At 28.5% G+C, this 20004-nt stretch overlaps 3 protein-coding genes across 15 annotated transcripts; 2 read left to right on the top strand and 1 right to left on the bottom strand.

Moving 5' to 3' along the window:
- Positions 1-339: 339 nt before the first annotated feature.
- LOC105833153 (putative nuclease HARBI1) lies at positions 340-9482 on the top strand. 9 transcript variants are annotated; one of them, XM_012674648.3, is made up of 11 exons: positions 343-606; positions 1502-1728; positions 1824-1982; positions 2297-2463; positions 3421-3558; positions 4792-4926; positions 5319-5508; positions 5594-5739; positions 7017-7157; positions 7237-7504; positions 8060-9482. In XM_012674648.3, the coding sequence occupies exons 4-11, from the start codon at positions 2405-2407 to the stop codon at positions 8576-8578; spliced, it is 1596 nt and encodes a 531-aa protein (XP_012530102.1). In that variant the 5' UTR covers positions 343-606; positions 1502-1728; positions 1824-1982; positions 2297-2404; the 3' UTR covers positions 8579-9482. The 9 variants fall into 9 exon arrangements, with proteins under 9 accessions (XP_012530109.1, XP_012530102.1, XP_036146225.1 ...); XM_036290332.1 differs by having other exon boundaries at positions 1810-1982; XM_036290331.1 differs by having other exon boundaries at positions 343-593; positions 1502-1982.
- Positions 9483-13530: 4048 nt separating this feature from the next.
- On the top strand, positions 13531-15527 carry LOC118646750 (protein ANTAGONIST OF LIKE HETEROCHROMATIN PROTEIN 1-like). Of its 4 annotated transcripts, XM_036290337.1 has the most exons (5): positions 13534-13769; positions 13957-14262; positions 14336-14629; positions 14798-14865; positions 15238-15527. In XM_036290337.1, the coding sequence occupies exons 1-5, from the start codon at positions 13706-13708 to the stop codon at positions 15283-15285; spliced, it is 780 nt and encodes a 259-aa protein (XP_036146230.1). In that variant the 5' UTR covers positions 13534-13705; the 3' UTR covers positions 15286-15527. The 4 variants fall into 4 exon arrangements, with proteins under 4 accessions (XP_036146229.1, XP_036146227.1, XP_036146230.1 ...); XM_036290336.1 differs by having other exon boundaries at positions 13531-13769; positions 14798-15527; XM_036290334.1 differs by having other exon boundaries at positions 13531-13769; positions 14336-15527.
- Positions 15528-17121: 1594 nt separating this feature from the next.
- Positions 17122-20003, bottom strand: LOC118646467. 2 transcript variants are annotated; one of them, XM_036289443.1, is made up of 5 exons: positions 19785-20003; positions 18566-18715; positions 18297-18356; positions 18038-18174; positions 17122-17849 (listed from the first exon to the last, which is right to left on the bottom strand). In XM_036289443.1, exons 1-5 carry the CDS (start codon positions 19789-19791, stop codon positions 17181-17183), a joined length of 1023 nt encoding a protein of 340 aa, XP_036145336.1. In that variant the 5' UTR covers positions 19792-20003; the 3' UTR covers positions 17122-17180. The 2 variants fall into 2 exon arrangements, with proteins under 2 accessions (XP_036145336.1, XP_036145337.1); XM_036289444.1 differs by lacking the exon at positions 18297-18356.
- Between the last annotated feature and the right edge of the window lies 1 nt (position 20004).

Below are 20004 nucleotides of genomic sequence, written 5' to 3'. Positions count from 1 at the left end.
ATACGTGTACCAAGTGCTCGGTGTAAACTAGGGCTATGATACATGTACCATAGTGTGCTTTCCAGCAAGACACCAACAGTTGGTCTGTTCTTTCTAGCTGCACTGTTGCACTGGTGCAATAAGTTAGAATGAGAAAAAATATACTTGTCTTACTTTAACTTATTGCACCGGTGCAACAGTGCAACTAGAAAGAACAGACTAAGTGTAACACAGTGTCCATTAGTGTGAGAAAGAACATGTCAGTGTGTCTCGCTCACACTAGTGGACACTGTGTTACACTGTGTCTTGCTAGAAAGCACACATAATTATGGTACGGTTGGCAACGCTGGTAAGGGCCAAAGCACAAAACATGGCGTAATGATTAAGTCGTAATCGTAGACGTTGACAACGCACAAGCTTGTCACACTACGACTACGACTGCTTGATCATTACGCCATGTTTTGTGCTTCGGCCCTAACGTTTTCGAACGTAGCCTTGATCAATTAAGTGATAAAGTGTGGATACTGTGAAAATATGTAACAATTTAAGAGATACAGCAATTAAATTAGATCTGTCTCGTCGTGGAAGCAATCAGCTGATCGCAGTAGGGGATGGTACGTGAGTAACGTGAGTAAACGTATTTAAGCTTACTCGAGCGTAAACTTTCTCTCTCTTCCTCTCTTTCTATTTTTTGTGCATTCTGTATATATCATTTTTACTTAAAAATGACACATGACCTCACTATTTGTATTAAATTTTATATTCACAAGAGTGAATTATACTTTCATTATAATAAATTTTTTTGGACAATAGTTCAGCGTGAAATTATCTTTTTCTTCTGAAAGAAAGAGTGAAATTATTACATTGATCTCTACCACGTGATAACGATTTTATCTTCTAATTATGATTATTTTGATTTACTTCATGTTTTCTTAATTGCCCAAACATCGAAGCAGTCGCACTTCTTAAAAAAAATGCTACATTTGTTCTTTAAAACTTGATATGCAAATTTTTTCATTCAATTACTTTGTTCTTTTTCTGTACAAAATTTCTCTAAGCATTTCTTTTATTAGAATCATTAGAAGATGACAAGATGGCAAATGATAAATTTTATTTTCAATTTAAAACTAAAATAATTAAAGTTACTGAGGGAGGAAAAGAGGGAGAGAGAGAGAAAATTTCAGAGTGTGTATGGGTCCGTATATTGTTATGTGTTAGCTGAGCATAGTGGATGCCTAATGCAAGGTCTAAAATGTCAGCAGGAGTAATGGAGTAAGGAGTAAGAGTAACAATTGACCAATTAAAAACTGGGAGTAAACAAAATGGGCAAATCTCATTTCATATTTCTTACTTCTTACTCCTACTCCATTATTCCTGCTGACATTGTAAACCTTGCATCACAGAAACATTCGTATGTAATAGTGAGTTGCGCCTTTTCTAACTACCTGTAGTTCTCGGCCCATAATAGGTAAACTATTTCTTCTTATAACTTGAAAATTAAATTGTGGTACTTTGTCCCCAGCGCTAGCAATATAATCTTATTACATATATGGTTGGATTATGTGTGAGGTTATGAATTTATGATATACATTATGCTGAGTTCTGGGAATAATCTATTGATCTAAATATTTGGATCTAATGAGAGCTTTATTGCGATCTAAAAACATGAATCTAATTAGTGGCACCATGTTATTCGGCATGTTAAGCGACTGTAATGGACAAATCTAGAATCAGAGGTGATTCTAAGAGGTACCAAAGTAGTTGTTCGAATCGTTTTGGAGTTAAAGCAAATAATTCTCATTTGCATTTATGGCTAAAAAAGTAAAAAAGAAAAAACATTGTAGTGTGCCTTTTGTACCTCCAAGAATACTAAAAAATCTGTTTACTACAAATTCTTGAATTATGAAGAAATTAGAAGAGGATAGATAACCAGATGCAACATAACTGAATAAACACTTATTATGTATGCAGTGTACATTTGAAAGAAGAAGATTATGCATCAAGTAACTAATGCACCTTTTACCATATTTGTTATAATTTTTCATAAATATTATTTAAAACACAGCCAATGTGTGTTTATAAGTTCACTTCATTCGAAATTTGTATAACTACTTGGGTATCTCTCAGTGGTTCCGACCAATTAAATCACGCCGTTCTCAAATTGACACACAGAGGCACTTTAATCATGTACATACACAAGAATATATAAACATACACTTGAATATATAAATGAAACATTTTCTTTAAGATGGCAAAGTTTTTAATAATTAGAAAAAAATTACAGAATGTTATATATTCATATTTGTATAATTTACAGGAAATATTGAAACTTATTCAAAGTATTAATAACTACATACCATTGAGAACTGAAAGTGATTCTCATTTGAAAACAGACATAACAATAAAAGAGGAAACGTAAAACTCTATGATTGTAAATGAAACTGTAATTAATACAGGAAACTTAATGGCTATTCAATTTAAAAGGTTTGTTTACACACATGATAATAATTTAATTTCCTTGGGAGAATTTTTTCTCATATTTTGTATTTTTAAGAATTTTTTATATTTTAAATTTATGAAAATTTCTGAAAAATATTTAAGATTTTTTGACGTTTTAAAGTTTTTTTTTTAAAGAATTTTTTTAATGAAAAATTTTAGAATATATTAATTCACACATACGCGCACACATGTTTCTGGATAAGATTTTTTCATATTTTTTTTCACATTTTTTAGATCTTATAAGAATTTTTTAGAAATCATAGAATGAGAAATTTCAGGTTTACATATAAAATATATTAGATTTATATATATGATTTACAGGAAAAATTTACTTTTTTATATTTTTTTTCATATTTGCTCCGAAAGAAATCTTTTTTTATCATAATAAGATCAAGGCATTCATTGTAATAAGAAGCGGCAATGCTAATAGATAGATACAGCAAAGTTCTATTTTTCGTAATTATGAAACTACAGTTAAAATAAGAGGCACATTATTATAAGATTATTAACTAAGTTTTTTGTGATTTAATGAAATAATTATAAAGTAATGTTTTAAAAGTTTTAAAATTGGATCCTGAAATAAAAATTAAGTGTTTTAACAATATATTATATTAAATACTACACTGACACAAATTTTTTTGTCTAAAAATTTATTGGTTTAAATATTTTTATTTGAATATTTGAGATGTTGACTTGAAAAAAACAGAAAAATATTGTTTCTTTAAAAATTATTTTAGCATTTATGTATAATGTTATAATTTATATTTAAAAATCCAAGAATTTTTCTAAAAAAGTAAAAAAATTAATATAGAAGTTTTGAATAATTATATGAAGAATTTTGAGAAAAAATTTTACCAGGTCTTTTTATAAATTTTTATAAGATTTTTTATAATAGAGATGTAGAACATTTTAAGAAAATTTTTTTGCGCGTTTTATTTTTAGCGAAACTGACGATTCCTTAATTATTACGGAAGATGATGACATGGAAATAAGTATAATATTAGGAAATGAGGTACAAGAATCCATAAGTACTGAGGAAACAATAATAAATACAAATTTAATAAATACTCAATTGAAAAGGTAGGTAGGTTTTTAGTAACTCGAGACCTGATCAAAATTTAGATCTAAATTTTAGATATTAATTTAGAGATAAAACTAATTTTTCTTTCTTTGAAAATCTAATTGGCTATGAAATGTGATATCTAAAGATAAAGATTTAAAAGTTGATAATGGAGATAAAATCTGGATTTTTTATTAACAAATAAATTATTTAATAAATACATTATTCGTTAATTTTTTTTTAAGTAAAATAATTTTATATAATTGTTATGTGAGTAATCTGTTATAAAAATATGAATTTAAGAGGTTGAAAAAAATAAAAGAAGGTTAATGGTAAAAAATATTTTTTATTTTTATGCATTTTAATATTTGAAAATCTCAAAAAGTGGAAAATTTTTTTACTTTAGCTTTTTCCATGTTTATAAGAATAGAGGACAGTATAAACTTTAATCTCAAAATTTTTATTGAAATAAATCAAAGTGCATTAAAAAGCGAAAAATTTTTAATTTTATTTCTTTTTACTCCATTTTATATTTTTGGCTGCATAGTTTTTATTATAAAACATTTAAATAAAGATTATATCAAATTATTCTCAGAATGTAGGCAACATTTTTTTCGTTGAATATTTGTTATTTGAAAGACAGAGCTCTTTTAGTTTTTTTATCTTTACACGTTTTTAAATCTTTACCTTTTTCACATATATCTCATTTTACTGTCAGATTTTTGAAAAAAGCGACTTTTTATTTCTAAAGTCTACATGTGGTTTAAAAATTTTGATTAGAAATTAAAACAAGAATTTAAAATAAAAAGCGCATGGAATAGGGATCTCCAAAGTCGGTTGTGACGTCTTAATATATCGTTTTTAGTGGATTACGAAAAATTTCCACTTGTATACATCAAATCAAATTTTGAAATAAATTCCTAAACAGTTATTAAATTTCTTGAATATAGACATGATTTGCTTTCGTGTGAATGCAAATGTCAAAAATAATAATAAAAATTAAAAAATAATAGCATTCATCAAACCTTTATATCTTACATTTAAATAAATTTTGATAAAATTATGTCCAATAAAAAATTAAATAGGAGGATAAAATGATATATAAGTAAATTAATTTAAAATTTTCTCCCCTTCCACTTTTTTTATAATACCTAAAATTTACAATTTACATAAATTTATGAAACTTTGGCATAGAGACGTTTTGGAGTTATAATAAATTATTTTTTAATTTAAGTCTTTCCCATTATTTTTAGAGAAATTGACGATCCCGTTATGGAACATGATACTAATATGGAAATAAGTGTAATATCAGAGAACAAAATGCATGATAATACAAGTATAAATGATACAATAATGAACACAAATTCAACAGATATTCAATTGAAAAGGTTGATTTATATCTAATAGTTGTTTAATTCTAGGCTGTTACACTGAGTTATCATGACCTGGATTGATGATTATTAGTAAGGCATTTTGTAATAATTTGTTTTTAACATTTTTTTGGATAAAAATAATTAAAATATTAATTTTTTATGATTGGAATATATTTTTCTATGTTTGAGCTTTATTTCAAATTTTTTTCTGAAATTTTGGATACTTTTGGTGTTTAAACTGCAGCTCATCGAAAATCGTGTTGGGTTACAGTGATCTAGTGTGACAATTTTGTTAAAAAAAAAGGTGTGACAGCATAGGGTTAATGCTACATAAATTTTTAAGAATTTTTTGTATAATAGTATATAAATAGGATAGTTTGATACGATTTATCTTATTTAACTTTTAGAAAAACAAATAATTCAATCATTAGAAGACGCAATCCAAGATATGTTGGAGATCTATGTCGAGAAGATTTTACTTCAGATGGAACTTGGCGCTTATTTAAAGAACATTTAGTAAATACAAGAACAAAAATAAAAGCTTTAAATCAAAAAATTGTATATTTAAATAGAAAAGTTGATCGTTTGCGAAAGAAGGTAAATCATTTTAAACATATTAAAAGAGATTAAACCATTTTTGTAAATTTAAATAATTAAAAAAATAGTATTTTTTGTCTTTTAGGCATTAATGGACGCGTTATCATCTGATAACGAAGATTCGGGTAATAATTTAGAAACAACACATCAAAGAAAAATTCCAAAATTGAAAAATTTTGCAGAAGTAATAGTGCCTAGATGGAAAGAGGAAGAATTTAAGTCTCATTTTAGGTAATAATAAACCCAGCATAGACCTCTAAGGAACGTTTTAAGAATGTTCTCAGGATAGTTTTTGGATAAAGTGTGCTGTATAAAAATTATTATAACTTGATTCTTTAAAGTTTCAGTAATCGTTACAATATGACAAATTTAGTATCTCTTGTTTATTTATAACAAAAGATTAGCCGGTTTTTTACGCATTTGTCCTAATAGGATAAGGAATAAATTAAGTCGTTTACAAAATGACAGTATGATGCGTTAGGAAGATTTTTTCGAGCATTTTTTTTAGCAGTTTTTATCTTATCATGAAATGTCATCACGACATTTAGTTTTATGTCGTTATTTATTATGTTACAGAGATTTAGGATATCGTGCGAGAGAGCTGAAAATGCGATAGAGAAATAAAAAGAGAACGCTGTACATAATCCCTTGTGTTCTTGTCTAATCACATAAACTCATCTTTCACTCTATACGATTATGAACATCTGAACGCGCATTCACGATAGACAGGAGCACAAGAGGTTTATATGCAAAGTTTTCTTTGTATTTTTCTGTCGCATATATTTGCAGGTTATCATAGGTCTCGCGCACTTTATATTTATATATCTGTAGTTTACAGTCAATTAAAAATGTCACTAATAAAAATTGTATATCCAGCACTGCATCTGATTGTTTTTTTTATTAAAAAAAAAGTTTTAGAAACAAAACGACGATGACGACTTAGATGTAGCTTTATGCAAAAAAATGCTCATGCGTTAAAGTGATCAAAAGTTATTTTTCAATATAACAATGTTTGACCTTTTACAGTACAAATTATGGAGACACTATTGGACTTGAACTGGGAAATTCTTACGCATCCATTCTACTCATTAAACGTTGCGCCTTCAAACTACCACTTGTTCCGCTCGATGCAGCACGGATTAAATCAGGGCTGCAAAAACAAAGATAAACTATACAATTGACTTGATAATTTCTTTGTTACCAAAAAGTCGGCGTAAAACCCTGCTTAAAAGATCGCAAAACGTCGAATGACAGTTGCTTATTAAAATAGTATATGTTTTACAACTATATAAATAAAGATATTTTATTAAAAATACGATATTCCTTATCCTAATAGGTCAATAATTTCATATGGCTATCTTTAAATGAATTATCTCTAAATAAAAGATGATTTTTTTAATAGAAGACAATAACTTTGGTCGAAAATTCTTGTCAAGAATATATTGGCCATTAGCCATAACGCCAGCAAAAGCTGCGGAATTATTCATCAATATTTAAATTTTTTACAGAATGTCCAGAAACATCTTTGAATTTGTTCTCTCACTAATTGCTCCGAAATTAAAAAGACACCATCCAGGATTAGAAATGATTTCTGCGGAGAAACAATTTCTTATTACTATCTGGAGAATGGCTAGTCCAGATACTTACAAGTTAGTGTATTATACAATGAAATTAGATTAGACCATTTAAAAAGATTGTATTTTTTAATCACAAATGTTTCTGTTCTAGATCAATATGCGAAAGGTTTAATGTGAGTCGATCAACAGCTGTGTCTACAACACGACGAGTTACTAAAGCTCTTGCAGATTTAGCACCAATGTTTATCAAATGGCCAGTAAAGAACAGTGTTCAAGAAGTATGGGCAGGTTTTGAAGCAATCAGTGCTTTTCCAAAAGTTATAGGAGCTATAGACGGCATCTATATCAATATCCCGTCTCCACGTGTAAACCCAGAGGACTATGTTGATAAAAAAGGTCATTATTCTGTTCAACTGCAGGTTCGTAATATGCATTTACAATTGAGATCGGTCTATGTAAATCAATTCGAAACTGATTCAATTCTTGAAATATATTGTTAAGGCGATTCTTCGCTTAGAAGAACGTCCAAAAGTGTAGCTTACTTTAGTATGCGTTTCTGGGCAGGCCTTTCTCTCCCTCTGCGAATAAATTTTTTGTAGCGATTGTCGACATAAACATAACAACATATACATATATACAAATATTAACATGTCCATTGTCAAGTCTCCGCAATGCACATGTTTCTCACGCTTGCGAGTGTGGGGATTTCATTATATCGCGAACTTTGTTATCTGTTGTAACTCGAAAACGTCACCACTAGAAGCCCCTATTTTTTATATAAGGTTTTATATAAGGTTTTTTATATAAAGTTCCTACTATTTTTTTACGTTATATTAATTTTTTAAAAAACTTAAGAAGTGTTTAAAAGATATTGACAAGTTTCTAGCCTTTATAAGCTTACTAAATATATTATTAATCGGAACTTAGGCAGAAAACTTTTTTCTTGATGATATTTTATATTCTATGTCTTATAGGGGATTTGTGATCACAAGTTTCGTTTCACTCACTGTTACATCGGGCATGCTGGTTCTGATCAGCGTATCTTCCTTCTCTCTGAAATCCAAGATGCATTGGGTAAGCCAGAAAAATTTCCTGACGATTGTTACTTGATTGGTGATGCTGCATATAAGCTTCATGACAATTTAATGATTCCTTATTGTGACAATGGTCATTTGACTAAACGACAAAAGAATTACAATTACTGCCATTCTTTAGCGCGAATTGCCATTGTAAAAGCGTTTGGTCTTTTGAAGGGACGATTTCAAAGTCTACTGCACTATCTCCCTATGGCTCGAACTGACTTGATTGATCATTTTATACTTGCTTGCTGTGTTTTGCATAATATTTGTATATCCCACAATGATGATTTTGACATTCTCCCATTAAAAGATGAAATAGACAATGATATTTCTCTAAAAATTGATAATACACAAGCAGGTATGATCAAGAGAGATTTGATTTGTGAAAAACTTTCAATAAAATTAAAAATTTAAATATATTAAGTATATTAATAATATATATATATATATATATATAAAATATACGTATTAAATACATATTAACTGTTTTTATAATGTTGATTGTTGCTGCAAGCAACTTTTTGGTAACTTATCTATTAGATAAACATGTGCCTGTCTTTCTTTATAAATAAATAAAGAAATAATAAATACCTGTTGGATAAAGTTTCCCAATTAATTGAAATAATCCTAAGTAATGTTAAGACTCCTATTTGCTTACCACTATTATTTTCAATAAAAAAGTAAATAAATAAAGTTTGTCAATGATCAATTCAAGTTATTGACTCTACATACAGAGTGTACTGCATATAAGCACTGTATAAAGCTTTCTTAAATAGATTAAAACAGATTAAGATGAAGGAAAATGTTTTTTATTATTTTATCATATTTGGATAATTATCGAGTCGCATGAATAAGAGCACGCGAGGGAGCTACACGCGAGCCACACAGCTATAGCATCGCCTAATTGCTCTAATTTGTCAGTCTATTAAGTGTCTGATCAGAATAAAGTTATAGATAATTAGAAAAGCGACATTGGTTGGTCTGACTCACATTCAAAATGCTATTGGAATCATAGGCTATGTTCAGTAGAAAAAGCAGCTTTGCAACTGTGGTAAACTTTTTTTATATTACTGATTTATACATTTAGATCTGACAAGAACTAAGAGCAAGAATCAATTTGTGTTGAAGAAATTTAAAACAGTTGCAAGGATGCTTTTTTTGTTGCATACAGCCATTCTATCTTTATTTATTAAAAAAGAACAATGGAATGATACCAATTTATTGATAAAAATTTTAATTTCAATAATCATTGTCCAATGTTAAGTTATTATTATGGGGTGAACTATTTCTGTTTGTGTGAATATATTTAGTATCAAAACGCAAACTTTTTTTAAATCTGAAACCTATATTTCCACAGATAACAATATTTATAAAAGATTTACAATTACTTGTGTGCAAAAGATTTACAAAGGGAGGATAAAAGTAAAATTTGATCTAAAAAAATTCGAGAAATGTAGAAAATATGTAGTCTAATTAAAACAAAGTTAAAAAAAATGTAATAAGGAATTACAATATTTGCACAGTAACAAAATCGTCTCGCAGACAAGCAGAATCACTAGCGATGATGACTTTTGATCCTTTGCAAAAGCGATCTGAGCTCCAAAGAAGAGTATATAGTTGAAAAATTAATGTACTTCGCCAATTTTAATTCCCCATCTTCTTTCGAAAAGAAATCAATTTGTTTACAACATTTCCTCATATAAAGGCAATTCCCTTATAAGGCTGTATTGTGAGTTTAGGTTTAGGTTTAAGTTTTTTTTTGGGGGGGGGGGGGGTATTTTGTGTACTTCAGCCTACTTCTCGTATTTGTGGCTATTTAGACATCCTTTCTTGTAGGTTTAAGTTTAGGTTTAGGTTTAGGTTTAGGTTTAGGTTTAGTTTTAGGTAATCAGCTGACAGCGGACAGAAGCGGTTTAACTTTGTTTACAAAATCTTAAGCGCAAAAGACGGAAACGTTAGAATAAGCCCAGATAACCAAGCGTAATTAGCATTTTGAGTGAACTATAATGCATTGCATGTGTTATAAATTTGCTATACATTTGTTGATATCGAAATAAAACATTCTGAATTCAGTAACATGATTACTTATATATGCAATTGGTCGAAGATATTAAAAAAGGAAACAATAGTGATACATTATATTGTTTGCGATATAACAGTAATATGGTAACAACAAATGATTGATAACAAATTGGTGCTGACATGTTGCTATCAATTTGCTATTGTTGAAAATAGAATTCATACAAGTTCAACCTAGCAGATATAATGTTGTCTCACCTTGTTCGTCTAAATTGGTTGCTGCGATTGTTGGCAACATGACTGCAACATCGAAACATTGGCTATTTGGGAGCTATTGGCGTTATCATAAGACTGAAGTTTTTTCTCGCTCTTTGATTTTTTTCTAGTGATCAGTTAAAGGAAAATAATACTTTTTAATTGTTCCAGTCCAAACAACAACTTGAATATTTTACAAATATCTACCAAAATATTTTATAAACATTTTTGTAATTTTACATTGAAAAGATAATGAAAACTTATTATAAATATCATAAATATTTATTTAAAAATATACAAAAAATATTTTATTAAAACTTATAAATATTATACAAAATATCTAGTTTTTATTTTAATATATTTAATAAAAATTTCATTATTCTTTTCTTTTTATATATACATTATATAAAATATATATGTATATAGTATTATTGATGTATCCGAAGAAATAATTTTATTTCCTTTAATTTGATTTTTTTTTTAGGTCAATCGGGACACGACGCTAGCAAATTGGTGTAAAAAATGTTATAGTAGGCGAAAATTTTGAGTGTTTTGAGGAACACGGAGTATGTAATGGCGGTAAGGCCGAAGCTTTGAGTATATATACATGGAGGAGGAATTGCTATGGTTTCATGTAGACCGAAAGTGTGTCCAAGATCTGTGCGAGAGAGAAAAGTATATCATGATACTTGCTCTCTCTGCGCATGCGTCAATATCATTTTACTAGTTTACACCGAGCACTTGGTACGCGTATCAAATAGTAAATAACTAGTGAATGTGTTTAATCATTGGCTGATCAGCTTAAATTCACTACTTGATACGCGTACCAAGTGCTCGGTGTAAACTAGAGCAATAACAGATGGTTTGTTCGCGTCGCCATGCCCCGACATGATCCTACTCACTCCAACGCATTCTAATAGGTTGGCGTCATCGTAATCAACGTATTGAAGTGCGTTGGGGTAAATAGGAGCAATGTCGGAGCATGTGACGCGAACAGACCCAGAGATTCGCAGATGTGTCGTCTTGGAGTAAAACCGGATATCGGATATGACGTTTTCGATGGCGGTTTATTTTGATTGTAAATGAGAATACAATATATATATTTTTTTATTTGTAGTTATTGATATTTAATAATCGTGAACAAAATGAATATTAAAACACAATATATTTAAAAAAAAGGTTCAGGCATATTTCATTAATTTTTTCATGTAAAGTTAAGTAATATAAATTGATTATTAAGAAATTATATTATTATATATAAATACATATTATGTTTATATACACATTATGTATTATAAATATAATTTAAGCATTGTATTTAGACTCGTAGAAAAATATGTGCAACCTCAGGTTTCTCTCTGATTTTATATTCTATTTGGTAGACACGTAGGCCCGGTTCCACAACTCACGGTTAACTGCTAACGGGAGGTTAATAGATTTTCTGTCTCTCCTTAGATAATAATACAGAGAAAGATAGGTAGTCGATTAATCTCCCGTTAGCAGTTAACCGTGAGTTGTGGAACCGGGTCGTAGACACTCTGTTTTCTTTTGACAGGTGACAGGTTAGGTCGGTTAGGCTTTCTCTGTCAGTTAAATCTATCTTTTTCTCTTATACTTCCGGTTATACTCCAAGCGACGGGAGCCAATCAGAAATCGTTAACGCATCCGCGAATCTCTGTTATAGGACGGGATTCATAGACCGATCTTAAGCTCAAGCATTGTCTTAAGTCTAGCTTCGAGCCGACTTGAGACTTACTTAACCAATGAAATAACAGCATTGACGTCTCAAGATCGTGCTTAAGCTGGAACTTGAATAAGATTCGACTATGAATTCCGACCATAGTATCTCTACGTTTAATATCCATTCAAATTATACAAGATGGCGGAATCTTGGCACGCTCTCTTATTGGTCAATAGAAATGCCTGCGCAATAACACACCTTGGGTGTTTACGATAATAGCTATCCGAGTAATTTTCTCTAGGACCGAAATATATGATAAGCACAACCATCTACTATCATCATGATTCGTGACAACTCAATGCTGTCCGGTATAGCCAAATCATCACGAGCAAGTTGCGAGTTGCGAGTTCCGTGAGTTTGTAGTAGGTAACCTAAAAAGTACGACATAAATAATTTGATTATTACAATTAAAAATAATCTGTTTTTAATGTATGGTAAGATTATTAACTTCATTAAAATAGTAATTATATAACACAATCATGTATTTTTAAAGTATTGTCTAAAGTAATATTAAAGAGATTATTTTATTTACAAATATTTTATTTATTAATTTGTCTATCAAGTTTCTATATTATAACGTATATCTAATGCATATCTAACGTATATCTGTTTACAGTATATCTTAATTTACTATGCACTTGTATTACAAATTAAAAAAATTTATTGTAAACATTATTATTAGTTTCACATTAGTGAAATATTCATGCATAATATTTATACATAAAGATATATGATTTTTTAAATCAATGATAACACCATGCAACTTATCATTAACAGTTGTTACAAGAAAGAAAAATATTTATACTTAAATTTTTATTTTACTTGTAATCTAAAAAATATTATTAATAATGATTTATTTAGTAATTTTACATAATTTATCTCATTTGTTTCAAAGTGTTAACACCATCCGTTTAATAAAAGATGACTTTTCTAATATATATGTTAGTTAATAATAAATAATAACATTTATTGAGAATCAATGTTTAATTAAAATATTAGGTTTTGAAATAATACCGTTATGATAGAAACTTGATAGACAAAATACATATTTGTAAATAAAATAAACTCTGATATTACTTTAGACAATACTTTAAAAATACATGATTGTGTTACATATAATTACTATTTTAAAGTTAATAATCTTATCATACATTAAAAACAGATTATTTTTAATTGTAATAATCAAATTATTTATGTCGTACTTTTTAGGTTACCTGCTACAAACTCACGGAACTCGCAACTTGCTCGTGATGATTTGGCTATACCGGACAGCATTGAGTTGTCACGAATAATGATGATAGTAGATGGTTGTGCTTATCATATATTTTGGTCCTAGAGAAAATTACTCGGATAGCCATTGGCTGCTTTCCAGCTATGAAACATTGTGTTGTCACTGTGTGACACAGTGTTACACAATGTCGACTTGTAGCTGGAACGCTGTTTAGCTTTTTTATTTTACCGTCAGAGAGCAGAGCAGTAACTTGTCACTAGCTTTTTCAATGTATATATTCTGATTCATAATTCTGATGAACACGGCTTTAAAAAAGTCTATGGATGTAGTTTTTAACTTTACAAAAAGATACTTGTGTTGTAAGTTATTATTTAAAAAAATTTTTTTATAAATGAAACATTTTCTAATAAAAGATACATTTATTTTATTTGTTTAATATTTGGAAAATAACGAAGATAAAATGATTCACTAAATTGCACTGTATCAACTTTCTAGTATAATATATTTATACAATTAATAAATTTTATTTATAAAATACTTTTATAGATATGATGGACATGAAACAAAAGATAGCGGTTAATTTTTTAATGGAAAATGTACTAAACACTAGTACAAGTACTGAGAGTTCAGATATAAGTGAAATCAGTTGGAATAGCAGCTTTTCAGTCAATACATCTTTAAACAGTGAAGAAAATGATAGTTGTATATTGTTACTGCCTTTACTGAAATATTTAATTAATGGACGTAAGAAACATCGAGTTGAACATTATCTTCATGTTGTTGATAGCTGGACAGATTTAGAATTTAAGGAACACTTGCGAGTTGAGCGTACCACTGCAATTCAATTAATAGGTAATAATATTTCTTTAAACAATGATATAAAACTTTATTTTTAAACATTATTTTATTATTTTAATATTTGAAGTATATAATTTTTTATATGTTTTAGATGAATTACGTGAAAGTAATTTTATTCCTTCACACTCATTTGGAACGAAACCAATTGAAGCAAAACTGAGTTTTCTTATTTTTTTATGGCACATGGCAAACACTGAACCTTTACGAACAATATCAGATAGATTTGATGTCTCAATTTCGTCTGTCTTTCGAGTAATTCGCCGAGTAACAGCTTGGATTTTGACAAAATTAGATAACGTTATCAAATGGCCTCAAGAACAACACATCGAATATGTTTGTCATCAGTTTTACACTAAACGAGGTATTTCTAATGTAATAGGTGCTATAGATTGTACCCATATTAAAATAGAAAAACCTAATGTAGAGAATGCAAGAGATTATTGCAATCGGAAAAAATACTTTTCTATAAATTTACAAGCTGTCGTAGATGCGGATATGAAATTTACTAATATATATTGTGGTCAGCCAGGTTCTCTTCATGACGCACGAGTCCTGAGAAAATCTGTTTTATACAATTCAGCTAATGAACATAGAGAGGTAATTTTTCCCAATGAAAAATTTATAATTGGCGATTCTGCATACCCGTCATTACAATGGCTTGTTCCTCCTTTCCGTGATAATGGTTATCTTACTCCTCATCAGACCGAGTTTAATTTTATACATTCTTCAACACGTATGGTTGTAGAAAAAGCATTTGGTTATTTGAAAGGACGTTTCCGACGAATTAAATTTTTTTCAGAATACCGCGAAATGTCATTTATTACAAATACAGTTGTAGCTGCATGTATCTTACATAATTTATGTTTGAATTGTAATGACGACAATTTTAATGATGATAATGTAGAAATCGAGGAACCAAATGATAATATAAATAATGATACTAATGAAGATGTTAATTGTGAACTTCAGGTAGATCGACGAATGCAAGTATTCAGAGAAATATTTGGCCAAGAATAGATATATGTGTGTAATGATTACTATGTATATAAGTTATGTATAAATACTGATTACGTATATAAAAAATAATAGGAAAAACGTTGAGACACAATATTATATAAAATTTTCTTGCAAAATGCTTATAAATTAATTGCGATACACTTTAATGTTCGACTTATTGATTAATAAAATTAAGTATAAAAAAATAAATTGTACTGAATGAAAAAGGACCAAAATAAATTTGAACTTTTCTTAAGCTTTTATATCTGATTTATTATTCTTAAGAATACAACAAAATCAATCATTGTTTTCAAATGCTACGTTCTAATATTTAGATTTTACATACATTACCATAGATAAAAATAAATTTTCAATACTAATAATAAATATTAGAATGCAGTCATAAAAAGTAAATAATACTCTTTATAAAATAATTAACAGTCAATAACGATTTACTCCTACTCCCATTCCTACTCCAACAATTTACTCCTAGAAATTTTTTTTGTCTATTTTTTACATTTTTAAATAATTTTCTTAATACTTACATTTAATTGGATTGCACATTATTGCAAATTTCACTTAATGTTACTTCTACATACTAAATCACATTTGTTTTAATTGTAGTTTAAACAAAAAGCATTTTTATAAAATGTAAAAAATAAAAATATGAAATAAAAAAATAAAGTACAATATTTTAGTAAAAAATATACTTGAAAATGCAGAGCAGTTAATTAAAACTGTTATAATTAAAAATAAACTATAGTATATTATAGTTTATAAATATATATTACTTCTGTAGTTTTTAACTTTACTAAAAGATACTTGTGCTGTAAGTTATTATTTAAAAAAAAATTTTTATAAATGAGACATTTTCTAATAAAAGATACATTTATTTTATTTGTTTAATATTTGGAAAATAACGAAGATGAAATGATTCACTAAATTGCACTGTATCAACTTTCTAGTATAATATATTTATACAATTAATAAATTTTATTTATAAAATACTTTTATAGATATGATGGAACATCATAAATGTATTTTTTATTAGAAAATGTTTCATTTATAAAAAATTTTTTTAAATAATAACTTACAGCACAAGTATCTTTTAGTAAAGTTAAAAACTACAGAAGTACACGAATCAAAAGATAGCGATTAATTTTTTAATGGAAAATGTACTAAACACTAGTACAAGTACTGAGAGTTCAAGTATCAGTGAAATCAGTTGGAATAATAGCAGCCTTTCAGTCAATACATCTTTAAACAGTGAAGAAAATGATAGTTGTATATTATTACTGCCTTTACTGAAATATTTAATTAATGGACGTAAGAAACATCGAGTTGAACATTATCTTCATGTTGTTGATAGCGGGGGCTCGATTCTTGAATTCATTCGCAAGAAAACGTATGCGCAAATACCCGCTCTAACAGAAAAGTTGCAAGTTTATTGGTTAACAGCCATACGATAGCCAATAAATTTTCAACTTTTCTGTAAGAACAGAATTTGCGAATACGTTTCTCTTGCAAATGAATTCAAGAATCGAGCCCCTGGACAGATTTAGAATTTAAGGAACACTTGCGAGTTGAGAGTACCACTGCAATTCAATCAATAGGTAATATTTTAATATTAGCTTTTATTATTTTGAGTTTTTCTAGAACTTTTAGGCCCGGTTCCACAACTCACGGTTAAATTAACTGGCCGATTATTCCATTGGAATTGACCAATCGTGTTTGTTAATTTTGCTTAACGACAAATACAATTGGTCAATTCCAATGGAATAATCGGCCAATTAATTTAACCGTGAGTTGTGGAACCGGGCCTTAATACTTCACAAATAATAAATTTATCTTCAATAATTTCTAACTATAACAGTTTTATTAACTGCTCTAATATTAGTATCAATGTTAATCAGTTACTATTCGTCAGAATCGTCGGATATTTTTAAATTTGTTTGATATAATAATTTTTTCAGTAATTTACATTTTGTTTTTTCTATTTGTATAATTTCAGCATGCCTATTTTCTTTATCTTTTAATTTTTTATTTAATAATTCTCTTTTTTGTTCTATTTCTTGTCTTTTTAAAGCTATTAATTTTTTCTTGAGCGTGAAACTCTCGGTTGTTCTTTCTTCAGATTTCGCAATCCTTTTATCACGTTCAGTATCTCTTACTTCTTTGTTTTCTAAAAATTTAAGCCACTGATGTTCAATGTTTAATTTTTTATCTGCTAAGTTCGAACCTGTTCCACGCCGAATACGAAATTGTTTTTTTGCATTTTTATTATTAATTGACAAAGAAGTAGAAGCAATAGGAGTTGCAGGAATCTCAGCCGACGATGGCGACTCAGAAGTACAATTTCCAATGTTCTTTTGGCTGGATAATGTAGACTCGGAAGCTTGTTTTATTATTTTACTTGATACGGTATGGGCAGCAATAGCGTCTTTATTTCTACCAAATATTTCATCCAATTGATCATACCATTTAAATTCCATTTTACCCCTACCGGACTTGTTATTATTGTCACAACATTCTTTGTATTTTTTTTGCAATATGTTCATCTTCCATCTTACTTGATCAGGGGACATCTAAAAAAAATTTTTTAAATAAAAGCATGATGAAAATATATACATATATGTATGTTTATGGTGTGTGTAAAGCTGGATTTTAAAATATCGTTGATCGTTAAATTGAGATGTTTTTAAAGATAACATACAAATAAAATTGTTTTATTTTGTTTATAAAAAACGTTTATAATATACTACTTTTGTCATACTTCGATTTCGAAATCTTTTAAACCATCTGATACTGCTGTCCAAATTTTGGTTTTTTTCTTTGGATGATCCAACATATGCACATTGGCTTCGTAAAGGCTGAGAAGAGCCATTATAGCTTTATCAGTCCACACAGCACCTGTGAAATATAAATAGCATTTAAAGATAATTTGGAAAAATAAAACAAACATATTGTATATACATATACATATATATATATAATATATATATACAATAAATATATAATATATATAAATTTACTTTGCTTAGTAGATTGTTCACTACTTTCTATAGTGTTTGTTTTCTCATAGTCATTACATGCTGAAAAAAATAAATGGAAAATATAAATTATGTATATTTAAAAAATTGTATGAATAACATAAAATGCACATGCACACACACACACATACAGAAATTTTATTTAAATTTTTATTTATATGAGAGATAGAGAAGGAAGAGATATTTAAAAATAGATCAAGAAATGGCTTTTATAATAAGTAAAATAAGGTCAATTTAATAAATAAACTTACGTTTATCATGGCCATCCAAATTGTCATGTACAAATAAAACATTATTGTTGTCTACATATACATCTTTGTTTTTAAAACATTCATGAACGGATGCTGTTTCTAACAAAGGAATATATGCACCGCAGTGCCTGCAAATAAATCCTTCCACTGCTGTAAATGAAAAATTATGTAATTATTAATTAGTAATAAATGAGACTAATTTTTTTCTTCAAGTTGACGCAAATTTTATTCAGACAATTACACCCAGATAGCCACAAATGTATGTATGAGCACAAATTGTTCTCATGTTGCTAATAAAGATGTTAGCATCTTGCTACGCATTTACGTCGTCCCTTGTGTTGTTATTTGCTAGCATTCGACACTGATCTTAAGTAATGCTAGCATAATGTTTGAAACGTGCAAAGAATTTTATTTTCGACATCGAATGCTAGCAAACAACAGCACAAGGGACGACATAAATGCGTAGCAAGATGCTAATATCTTTATTATATCATACTTGCTATCTGGGCAGTTACGACGTTTTGGCCCCTGCTTTGGGCCCTCATCAAGTAGTATACAATCACATATGAATTTGTGACTCGCGTCAGCGAATCATGATTATAGGTGTTGTTACATTAAATATTCGTGTCAATTAATAATAATATAGTTAATGAAACCACTGCCTGTTTAATTTATAAAAATAATACTATGAATATTAAAGTTGACAATATAAGTCTTTACTGGTGAGCAGTAATTGTCACGGGCAGTGGTTTCATTAACTATATTATTATTAATTGACACGAATATTTAATGTAACACCTATAATCATGATTTGCTGACGCGAGTCACAAATTCATATGTGATTGTATACTACTTGATAAGGGCCCAAAGCAGGGGCCAAAACGTCGTAACTGTAATTGTCTGAATAAAATTTGTGTCAACTTGAAAAAAAAAATTAATCTCATTTATTGAAAATCATCACTGGCGACTTTCAAATTATACCGTTGATTTTATTAATTAGTAAATTTATGTAAATTTTTAATTATAAATTTATATCGTGGTTTATATTAAAGAATCAAATTCTCGAAATTGATTAAAATTAATAAAGATAAAAATGTATAAGAGTTAATACGATTAACATGTATGTATAAAAGATAAGTATGATAATAGTAAATTTATCAATGTATTTATTACATTTGTAGTTGCAACAAATAATAAAATAAAGTATGCATTGAATTACCTTCCATGTGTAAGGCAAATTTTCTTTACATTGGTTAAGGATGGCAGCGACAAAACAAAATTAGATTGCATTAATGTCAAAAAGTTCAGAAAATGGATCAGAAATCGATAAACACCTATGATCACCTATGATAACAAACGAAAATAACCTAAACCTAAACGTAACGTTTAATCGGTTTAGCCAAAACTAGAAATGTATAGAAATTTATAAAAAAATAAGT

Source organism: Monomorium pharaonis, chromosome 7 (assembly GCF_013373865.1).
Source record: "Monomorium pharaonis isolate MP-MQ-018 chromosome 7, ASM1337386v2, whole genome shotgun sequence".
Lineage (NCBI taxonomy): Eukaryota > Metazoa > Arthropoda > Insecta > Hymenoptera > Formicidae > Monomorium > Monomorium pharaonis.
This window is presented reverse-complemented; position numbering and strand designations above follow the sequence as displayed.

Coding starts and splice junctions, on each gene's coding strand:
- LOC118646750 (XM_036290334.1), top strand. CDS start 13,706: ATGAACACGGCTTTAAAAAAGTCTATGGATGTAGTTTTTAACTTTACA. Junction 13,770..13,956: donor TACAAAAAGATACTTGTGTT/GTAAGTTATTAT, acceptor ATACTTTTATAG/ATATGATGGACATGAAACAA. Junction 14,263..14,335: donor CACTGCAATTCAATTAATAG/GTAATAATATTT, acceptor TAATATTTGAAG/TATATAATTTTTTATATGTT.
- LOC105833153 (XM_012674653.3), top strand. CDS start 2,405: ATGATTGTAAATGAAACTGTAATTAATACAGGAAACTTAATGGCTATT. Junction 4,927..5,318: donor ACAGATATTCAATTGAAAAG/GTTGATTTATAT, acceptor TTTAACTTTTAG/AAAAACAAATAATTCAATCA. Junction 5,509..5,593: donor TTGATCGTTTGCGAAAGAAG/GTAAATCATTTT, acceptor TTTGTCTTTTAG/GCATTAATGGACGCGTTATC.
- LOC118646467 (XM_036289443.1), bottom strand. Junction 18,357..18,565: donor TTTGGATGGCCATGATAAAC/GTAAGTTTATTT, acceptor TATTTTTTTCAG/CATGTAATGACTATGAGAAA. Junction 18,175..18,296: donor TGAACAATCTACTAAGCAAA/GTAAATTTATAT, acceptor TATATTTCACAG/GTGCTGTGTGGACTGATAAA.